The sequence below is a fragment of the Bison bison genome, unplaced genomic scaffold (genome assembly GCF_000754665.1).
Source record: "Bison bison bison isolate TAMUID 2011002044 unplaced genomic scaffold, Bison_UMD1.0 scf7180017864239, whole genome shotgun sequence".
Classification (NCBI taxonomy): Eukaryota; Metazoa; Chordata; class Mammalia; order Artiodactyla; family Bovidae; genus Bison; species Bison bison.
In genome coordinates this window covers 7,257,402-7,268,257 of record NW_011494811.1, presented here as the reverse complement: position 1 = coordinate 7,268,257, position 10,856 = coordinate 7,257,402, and the positions used below count along the sequence as shown (strand labels likewise).

The following is a 10,856-nucleotide window of genomic DNA, read 5'->3' as shown; positions in this document are numbered from 1 at the left end:
CAAATATATAAATGATTACCACAGTAGTAGTTTACAACAGGACTCCTGCTTACTCTTTTTTATAAAAAAATATTTATTTATTTGGCTACACCAGGTCTTAGTTGTGGTACTCGGGATCTTTAGTTGCAGCCTGTGAATTCTTAGTTGCAATAGGTAAGGTCTAGTTCCCTGACCAGGGATCAAACCCAGGCCCCCTGTATTGGGAGTGCAGAGTCTTAGCCACAGACCACCTGGGAAGTCCCAGATTCTTGCTTACTCTTGAAGGGCAAATTCATGTAGACAACAACGTTTCCAATACAAAAGTTGCTTGATGAACATAGAACTTAGAACACTTAGTTGGCAATTCCCAGGGCATGTTCCATTGAGTTATCGAACCATGCGTCACATTAGAGGGACAGTTAAACAAACCAGCACTCCTCAGAAGTCCTGTGCTTGCCTCATTTGTTTATCTAGGTGTCAAATATTAATTGAGTACCTGCTCTGTGCTGGTCACTGTTCTAAATGCTAGTTATATTGTGTGGACTAATAGAAGACCTCTGCTCTCCTGTGGTGATCAGACAAATCAATAAACTAGAAAATACTAGTTTGTCTGATTGGTGGGGGAAATCGGACAAATTAAAAAATAAACTATCGGACTACAACATGGCATATGTGGGTCATTAAAATAGGGCCGATGATGGAGAGACTAAGTGGCTGCTTTAGATTGGGTAATCTCTGGGGAGGTGACATTTAAACTGGAACCTGAGTGATAAGAAGGAGCCAGCTGTGCAAAGAGTAGAGGGTTGGAGGCGGGGAGCAATTCAGACAGAGGGAACAACTTTCCTGAGTCCCTAAGATGGCAACAATCTTAGCAAAAAAGAGGAAGAAAGAAGGCTCATACGATGGGTGTAGCCAGTAGACAGCAGTGATAGAAAATGGACTTGAGAGGTAGTCATGGAGGAGCATTTTGGAGAGAGGCGTGACAGCTGCATAACAGTCTGGGTGTAATACGAAGCTGTTGAAACTGGAAAAGGAGGCCACATGATATGATTCGTGTTTTTAAAGGTCCTCTGGCTGCTCTGAGGGAGATGGGTTGGGGGTGGGGGTGGGGTCACAGAAGCAGGAATCCCCGCGTATTACCTCTATTTATTGCTGCATCACAACGAAGAGTTCTTACTCTCTTACACCGTTCTGGAGGTTGTCAGGGCTGTTAGACGGCTCTCAGCAGGAGTATCTCAGGCAGTTTGAGTCAGATGGCAGCTGAAGCTGGACTCATCTGAAGGCTCCCTCACTTTCATGTCTAGTACTTCAGCTCTGGTGTTGAGAAAAATCCCCTGGACTGCAAGGAGATCCAATCAGTCCATCCTAAAGGAGATCAGTCCTGAGTGTTCACTGGAAGGACTGATGTTGAAGCTGAAACTCCAATACTTTGGCCACCTGATGTGAAGACCTGACTTATTGGAAAAGACCCTGATGCTGGGAAAGATTGAGGGCAGGAGGAGAAGGGGATGACAGAGGATTAGATGGTTGGATGGCATCACCAACTCAATGCACATGAGTTTGGGTAGGCTCCGGCAGTTGGTGATGGACAGGGAGGCCTGACATGCTACAGTTCATGGGGTTGCAAAGAGTCGAACACGACTGAGCAACTGAACTGAACTTCAGCTCAGACAGCCAGGATGTGGAGCAGCTGGGGCTCCTTGGGCTTCATTCCCTGCAGACTCTACACGTGACAGCTTCCAGTAGCCGGACTCCCTACATCCGGCTCATGGCTTCAAAGGTGCATGTCCCATGGAAAGGAGAGCCAGGGAGAAGCTACACCACCTTTTTAGACCCTGCCTTGGACATCAGCCGCTTCTGCCATCCTCTGTTAATCAAGGCTATCACATGTGCCCACAGGGGTTCAAGAGGAAGGGGTAGAGGTACCACCAGTTGATGGGGAGGGGCAAGGTTCTAGGAGAGCATGTGGGGCTGGTAATATTGTTGTGGTCATTCTGTGAAAAATACAGTCTGCTGTAACTCACTAGGCTGTTTCAGTGGTCTTGGTTAGTTGTTAGGATGGAGAAGACAAGGGTGATCACAGTGAAGATAACAAGGCTGTTTGTAGGTGAAGCTTACAGGATGTGCTTATGGTTTGGATATGGCAGGTAAATAAAAATCTAAATCCAGGTGACTCTAGGTTTGGAGGTTGAGGATCTTGGTGAATAGTGTGCTGCTGACCAATCAGGGGAGACTGGATGAGAAGCATGTCTTTTGATGAGTTCAATCTGAAATGGCTAAAAGACGTCTGTAACAGTGGCTATGTCAGCAATATTAGAAGGACAAGTGTGGAGGGGGAGTGTTCCTTGAATTGCAGTTTTTTTTCATTTGGTTTTCATGGAGTTTTTTCTTTGTTTATTTGTTCTGATGTTTTGATTTTTCGGTCATATGGCTTCTGGGATCTTAGTTTCCCAACCAGGAGTTGAACCCAGGCCCTGGGCAGTGAGAGCTTGGAGTCCCAACCACTGGACCACCAGGAAATTACCTCTTTTTTGCATTTTGGCTATCCTAGGTATTGTTGAGACTATCTTTGTAAATAAATGCTCAGTTGATTTTTTTAAAATATCAGCTTCCAGTTTGAAAAATGCCTATATTATGTCTCCCTTGAGAAATTTGAAAATAAAGGAAGTCATATTTACAACAGAAATAAAAGCCATTTTTTTCTTCTGAAACCAAATATTTTGAGAAATATGAATCAGTTGTAAAGTTTTTACTTCGTTTTTGTAATATAAATACTTGGTTTCAATCCCTTTTAAAAGAAAATCTATATGATATCCAAAGAGAATTTTTAAAAGCTATCCCTTTAGGGCAAACACTGATGTATATAAGTGTTTAAGTGCTAAAGTGTCTAGTTTTGTATTTTACCTTTTTTATTTGTTCTCTCCTTAAAAAAAAAAAAAGAAATTATTTATTTATTTTGAGTAACTAGTAATTATCAAAGATTATAATTGTACAATATTGAGAAGTATAGAACAAAATACAATTTTGGAAGACAATTTCTCTATAATATTGTGTTGGCCTCTGCCACACGTCACCATGAATCAGTCACAGGTATACGTATGTCCTCTCCCTCTTGAACCCCCCTCCCATCTTCCACCCTATTGCATCTTTCTAGGTTGTCATAGAATGCTGGGTTGAGTTCCCTGTGTTACATAGCAAATTCTCACTTGCTTTCTTTTTTTACATATGGTAATGTATTTTTTAGCATAATGTACACATTCTACTCATGTGGGTTAGGAGTAAGCTGACTATATCATAATAATAATGGTATTTGCTCTTAGTATCAGATCTAATACTCCAGTCATTTTCTTAATACTCTTGAATTCCTTTATCTTATAGACTTTTATTCTGTGAAGTGTATTTTTATACACCTTTTATCAACGCTTGGAAATTGTTTTAAGAACACATCATTTGGTGGTATGCTGTCTACTCAATTGAATGTCAGCCTTTGATGTGAATGAGTGTGTGTGTGTGTGTGTGTGTGTATTCTAACCAGATTTGTTTAATTTATATCTAGTTTAATATTTAATAGAGGCTCTGAAGGAAATACAAACATGTGCAGAGAGTCATATTTTGATCACATCAAAGGCTTAAGCAAATTACTTTTTTTTTTTTTTTTAAGAATAAAGAAATTCATTTCCAGAGGTGGCAGACTACCTATGCATTAACATTGGAAGCTGGGGAAAAGTTACTGAACACAGCTAACCTGGAAACTAAAGAGTCAGTTAACAAGAGAATCAGTCAACTTCAGGACAACTGGAAGGACACAAAACTCCAACTTGGAGAAATGATTAAACGGTTCCAGAGCACTACAGAGGTAACTCAACATTTTCTTTTCCTTTCATGGTATTTAAATGTAGTACATAGAATTTTTGTTTGCTCTGCAAAGATGGCAATGATTTTAGGAATTCACAATGTTGTGGGTTTGCCAAGGGACCATAGGTCGGGTCCTGCTGATCTGCAAATCATGATAGTTACTTAAAATAATAATATAACACTGGAAAAGCTTAATGTTAATATCTAAATACTTGAGGTGCTATTTTATATTTACCTTTTGAAACAGGAAACTAACTCACGTTCAACGGAAGTTCAGTAACCAAAGCTAACGTTCCACGTGTAGTCTGTCTTTGAATCTAGTATATGGAAGCAAATATAGTGATGCTTCATCTTTCTGCTACCTTCAAAGAATCCAGTTTTCCATATAACTGAATTTCCCAGATAATTTATGATTGTACCTCTAAAAACCATAATGTCTTTTGAGTGATTATTAGAAAAATCCTTAATTTTTTTAATGTTAAAAAATCCCAAGTTGTTCTTTAAGAACTCTGAGCTGCTTTGAACTTAACTCCTGTGCTGTTGTGCTTTTTGAGTTCATATGTGGTTTTTATGGTTTTTCTCTCTTTCTATTTAATGTTAAGCTGTCTATTTTTACTTTTTATTTCTCTGAGAATACTTAACTCCTTATAGCCCACTCTTTAATCTGTTGTGTGTGTATCAAAACCAGATAACCAAGCTTGTCAGAGATATTTTTCTGAATAAAGAATAAGTATGTGCTGAGTTAGGGCCTGAACAGCTCTCCTATAAAGTATCTGAATTTTATTTGGTGTACACACTACGTGAAATTCGTTAACTCCCAGACCGTTGTTGAGCACGTGCCATGTTTGTAAATGCAAGTGAAGGTTTGGTGGAAGTGGAAAGGACTCACAGTTTTGTTTCTCCCTTCACTTTCTTCTTGGTTATGTTCCAGTGTTGATGTTACTAGATCAAGTGGCTTCTCCTTCAGTGAGGGTTAGCATATAGTTGGGCCAACCCAAGGATATTTAAGTGTCAGTTGCACTGAGAAATAAAATAGTGTTTGACTCCATATTTGTCTGTTTTTAGTAACTTCAGGAGAGTAATTTTAGTAATATCAGGAATAGAAACTTATCCTAATGAATTATAATCTCCTTGAAAATACAGGCAGAATTGAAAAAAAAAAATACAGGCAACTATTTGTTCAGTAATGTAAGGTTTAAGGAAAAGATCTAGTATGAAAGAAAGGCATCTACAAGGGAAACTGTAGCCTTAGATCGACTCACTTTTTTTTTTTATTGGAGTATAATTTGTTCACAATGTTGTGTTAGTTTCTGCTGTCAACCATGTGAATCTGCTGTATGCCTATATCCCCTTCCCCTTGAGCTTCTCTCCCACCCTGCTCATTCATCACAGAGCACTGTGCCGGGCTCCCTGTGCTATATGTACAGAAGCTCCCTGCTAGTTATCTACTTCACACGGGGTAGTGTGTGCATGTCAACACTGCTCTGTCAGTTCATCCTACTTCTAACTGTACGCGCTTGGACTAGTCAGTTTTCTCTGCGTTTCAGTTTTCCCATTTTAAATGTGATACTAACACTTGCCCTGTCTGTCTCCTCAGCTTATTATAATTACAGCGATATAGTGAAGTTGAAAAAGCTTTATAAACTATGAAGCACTCCAAGCAGGAGCTGACAGTTAGAACAGTGGTGAGAAATAGAATGAAACTGGACTGTGAAAGGGTCACTAAAGCCAAGCTATGTCTAGAAGGTGGGGAGAGAGCAGAGGGACAGCATTAGAAAAGAAGACAAGAAAAGTGGTTGAGTGCTTTTGCTTTTCAGTGTTAGTAGAGTGTATGGCCAAGACTGGAAATGTTAAAAATTAATCTTTCCAGTAGCCTTTGAAATGTGAACTTTTCCAAATTAAAATAGAAACAAGTTAGCTAGATCAGAGATATGGGGAGGGAGGAAGAAGTATTTCTAAGCAAAAAGCAACCCAGTGGTTAAGATGAGCCCCACATAACACTGCAGAGAGGCGTTGAACATCCTGTCATCCCAGCTGCTTTGTTGGCTGAGACAAGGACCTGGGTGTCTGTGTGATTTACAAAGACACATTTAATAGAGCAATTACATGGATTAAGTTAATTATCCTTTTCCTGTAATTCATTCTTAAACAGAAAAGTACTTACCAATTTTAACACTGTTTTCAAATAGACCTGGGACCAGTGTGAAAAGAAAATCAAGGAGTTGAAAAACAGGCTGCACGTTTTAAAAGCACAAAGTAAAGACCCTCTTCCAGAACTTCACGAGGAGCTCCACAGAGAAAAAGAACTGATTAAGGTATTGAGTTCTGTTCAAGATAATCACTCAGCTGTTTTCTGAGAAGTTGAAGTGTTTGTCTTTCGTTGTCTGTGTGAAACAAGTTTTCAGGTCCACTTGGAAAATATTTTTTCTACCTTCTCTGTAATACACCATGCTGGTCGCTGAAACAACTAGCATCCATGCTTTTTGAGATTCATGTGTGAAGGCTAGAAAGATTTATCAGAAATTCTTCTTTTGGGGGATTTTGCCCTCAAATCGTCCTCTGTTTCTCCTCTGTAATGTAAGATGTGGTCTCTGAGATTACATTGAAAGCTCTTCCTTTATCAAATGGCCTTGTGTTTGAAATTAAAGCTTGATTGAAGAATTAATTTTTTAGAGGACAGTAGTTAGGGGTTTTGCTCAAATACAATGTTTCTGTAATATTTTCCAAGCTATATTCTGCTTAATGGACACTACACTCTCAAAAACTCCTGGGTATGTCAGGACTTTGCAGAAGACAAGGCAAACTCACCAATAGGAATTTGGACCAGTTAAATTTCCAGGTTAGGAACTCCCTCCATCTCTTTCCTTTCTGGAGATTTTATGTTGGAAAGACATCCACAGCCTAATGGAATATAGTTTAATTTTTTTTCCTTCCTTTAGTGACTTCAGGGATCTAATTGAAAATAATTAGGAAGAATTGAGTAGTCTCCTACTTCAAGCTGTGCTGGAAATTAGTGTCTTCCTGCCTGAACCGTTTTTCTTCATTGTAAACATTTCTAACATGCAAGAAAATTCAAACATAACAAATAATATGACAAACTTCCATGAAACCATCAGCCAGCAGAGAAATAAAATATTACAAGTACAGTTCAAATGTCCTGTATGATCTCCAAGGTATTCCCTGTCCCCAGAGGTATCCACAGTCCTAAATTTGGTGTTTTACCATTCTTATGTATTTCTTTATCATTTTACTACATGGGCATGTAGATCTCGGTGGAATATAGCAGTATTACTTTTGTTTTTAAACTTTATATAAGCAGTACCATTACTCTGTAGATAAGTCACAAGGATATACTTATACGTTTCCTTCTTAAAGTTTTCAAATTTTACTTTTTACACTTGCAGAGTATCTTTATTCACTGAAGCACTGATTTTTGTTTTGTTCATATAGATGCCTATTATTCTGTTGCCCATTTACTGATTAGTCCAGTGTCCAATATCAGGTTTCCATATATGCATGGTTTAATTCTTGGTTCTCTGCTCTATTCCATTGGTCTGCCTATCTTAGCATTTATACCAAATTATCTTGAGTACTGTGTTTTATTTGAATAGATCTTCATTTCAGGTGTGGTGTATCCATCCCTCATTCTCACACGTGAGTGTGGCTGTCCTTGGTTCTTTGGTCTCTCACAGCTTTTAGAAGCAGTTTGTCAAACTAATGGAAATCCTGATAAGAGTTACAGTGGAGCTGTATTGAATTTATAGAGTAATTTGGAGGAAATTAACATCTTTTTGACATTGAGTCCTCCTGTTTTCAAATATGGCGTATTTCTCCTTTTAGCCATGCTGAGTGTTTCATAACTTTCTTTATGTAGTATTGTACATCTTTTGTTAGATTTATTGATGTGTTACTTTTAAAGCTATTGAAAATACTGTTTTTTTCCTAATTATATTTTTTGTTTATACCGATGCCTAGAAATGTGACTGACTTTTCTGCATTGATACTATATTTAACTGTCTTGTTAAACTCTTTTATTAAGCCTGATAATCGTGTCAGTTCTTTTGGAGGTCTATGAACACAGTTACCATTGGTGAATAATGACTCTCTTGGTTATTTTAATTCTTATACTTCCGTTGCGTCTACGTTGGTCAGTACCTCCACAGCCGTATTGTAGAAGCATTGATAGCTGGCCCCTATGTGTCAGTCCTGATTTTAAAGAGAATGTTTTCATTTCACCATGAAGTATGATTTTTGCTGGTCATGTGTTAGTAGATGCCTTTATTAGGTTAAGAAGGTTCCTGTCTATCCCTGATTTTCAAAGTTTTTATCATCTCTATATCTTTAAGTTTGGATCTAGGCTTCAAGTAACAGATAAGAGGACTTGGAGTCCCTCTGAGTTGACACATAGACTTTCCTCCCATCAAGTCCAGAAACCTGTGCAAAACGTGAACCATAAGCCCATGTTCAGTTCAGTTCAGCCACTCAGTCATGTCTCAATCTTTGCAACCCCATGGACTGCAGCATGCCAGGCCTCCCTGTCCATCACCAACTCCCGGAGTCCACCCAAACCCATGTCCATCGAGTCGGTGATGCCATCCAACCATCTCATCCTCTATTGTCCCCTTCTCCTCTTGCCTTCATCTTTCCCAGCATCAGGGTCTTTTCGAATGAGTCAGTTCTCTGCATCAAGTGGCCAAAGTATTGGAGTTTCAGCTTCAGCATCAGTCCTTCCAATGAATATTCAGGATGGACTGGTTGGATATCCTTGCAGTCCAAGGAACTCTCAAGAGTCTTCTCCAAAACCATAGTTCAAAAGCATCAATTCTTCGGTGCTCAGCTTTCTTTATAGTCCAACTCTCACATCCATACATGACTACTGGAAAAACCATAGCTTTGACTAGATGGAAAGCCCATAAAGAGGCATAATTTCTCCCAAGTAGGACAATTCTCAGTTTCCACTAGGATCCTTTCAATTTCCATAGCCTCAGCATTCTATTTTTCTTTGCAAAGAATTGGGGAGAGTGGGCAAGAGCATTGAGTTCATTCAACCTATGACCATATTCCAAAGAGATCCCAAGTAACCTGAAGCCTGTCCAGAGCAGTGTTTATCATTCTTAAGTCACTTGGGGGAAATACCTAACCACTCAAACTTTACTTTCCTCCGTGGAAAATTACATTACCATGACAGCCAAGTTGACATATGGGGAAGTTGCTTTACATGGTTATATGTGTCTGTATATGTGTATGATTTCTTTGTTGTTGTTATTCAATCACAGTCATGTCTGACTCGTTGCAACCTCATGGACTCCAGCATGCCAGGCTTCCCTGTCCTTCACTGTCTCCCAGAGTTTCCTCAAATTCATGTCCATTGTGTCAATGTTGCCTGCTGTCCAGCCATCTCATCCTCTGTCGGACCCTTCTCCTGCCTTCAATCATATTTTATATGCTAACTATAAACTGTTATGAAAATTATTATCATTATAGTGGGCATCAATGTTCACAAAACTTGTCAAATGATTGAATCCATGGGATAGTTTTATTTTTAAAATAATTGTTATTGAAATATAGTTAATATGCAATATTATACTAGTTTCAGGTGTACTACACAGTGATTTGACATTTGCATACATTATGAAATGATTCCACGATGTCTAGTAATCATCAGTCCTCATACAAAGTTATTACAATATTATTGACCATGTTTCTTATGCTATATATTACCTCTCTGTGCCTTATTTATTTTATAACTGGAGGCTTGTACCTCTTCATTGAATATTTTTTGAATAAGTAATGTGGTCACATGGTTCAGAATTGGAAAAAGTATACATGAAACTTTTTTTCCATCAGTTTCTCTCCACAGAAGCAGCGTTAGCAATATGTTACATTTTCTTCCAAAGATACTCTATGCATATACAGGCCAATACACACACACACACACACACACACAGATTCATTTTTTTGATCCTCTTTTTACCCAGCTAGTAGTGTAGAGAAATAGGACTTGACAATCCCAACAATAATTGAATCCACAGGAAGGCTTAAATGCTATTGTGCTGTGTTAGAGTTCAGTCAAAGCCTGTGCAGTGCACCACTTTATGTAGTCAAGTTTTCCATCACATTCCATATGGACAGTTGGAATTTCACAGGTACTTTTGCAGTATAGAAAATTTATCTTGTTAAATTAAGAAAGGCAAACTTACCTGACATGTTCTCTTTTGCAATTAGTTTTGGTAGCAAATCTGGAGTATTTTCTTTTTAAAATGGAAGTGTGAGTTTTGAAATACTTATAGAAATAAGTGAACTTTTTCAGCCTTAATAGATTACTTCACTAGACCTCACCCAATATATTGTTTGATTCCTTGCTTTTTCACTTAATATTTAGGAACATTTTAAAGCTCTTGAGACATACTGCCAAATTCTTTTCTTTCAATCATACATTTTGATATTTGAGGATTTACTTTATCCTAGGTCTCTTGGTAAGTGCTAAGTGGGCAGTGCACTGGTGAGAAATGTTGTCATGGCTTCAGCCAGTGTGGTGCTGATAGTCTAGGCTACTGGAGAGATACATGTTGACCAGAGTCCTACCATATGGGTACATATGACACCATATGTGCATAATTGTAAGCATGGTGAGTATAAGAAGGGAAAAGGACAGAGGGGCCTTGAGAGCATAAAACAAGGGTCCCAACCTCATCCCATGACTTAGAGAAGGCTCCTCTAAAGAATTACCTGTGTCTGAGACCTGCAAGTGTTGGTAGGAATTAACTAAAATACATCTGGGGAAGGATAAAGGTGAACTGGGTAGCATCTCAGGCAAGTAATTAAAGAACAACAAATTTAAACATAACTAGGTTGGAGATACCAAAAGAACATTTCATGCAAAGATGGGCTCAATAAAGGACAGAAATGGTATGGACCTAACAGAAGCAGAATATATTAAGAAGAGGTGGCAAGAATACACAGAAAAACTGTACAAAAAAGATCTTCACGACCCAGATAATCACAATGGTGTGATCACTGAC

General features: G+C 38.6%; 1 protein-coding gene across 1 annotated transcript in view; it reads left to right on the top strand.

Moving 5' to 3' along the window:
• SYNE2 (spectrin repeat containing, nuclear envelope 2) overlaps nt 1-10,856 on the top strand; it is a 281,350-nt gene that overhangs the window by 227,008 nt on the left and 43,486 nt on the right. The window contains 2 exon segments of the mRNA XM_010846800.1: nt 3,641-3,835; nt 6,024-6,149. Of these exon segments, the coding sequence (XP_010845102.1) occupies nt 3,641-3,835; nt 6,024-6,149 (321 nt within the window).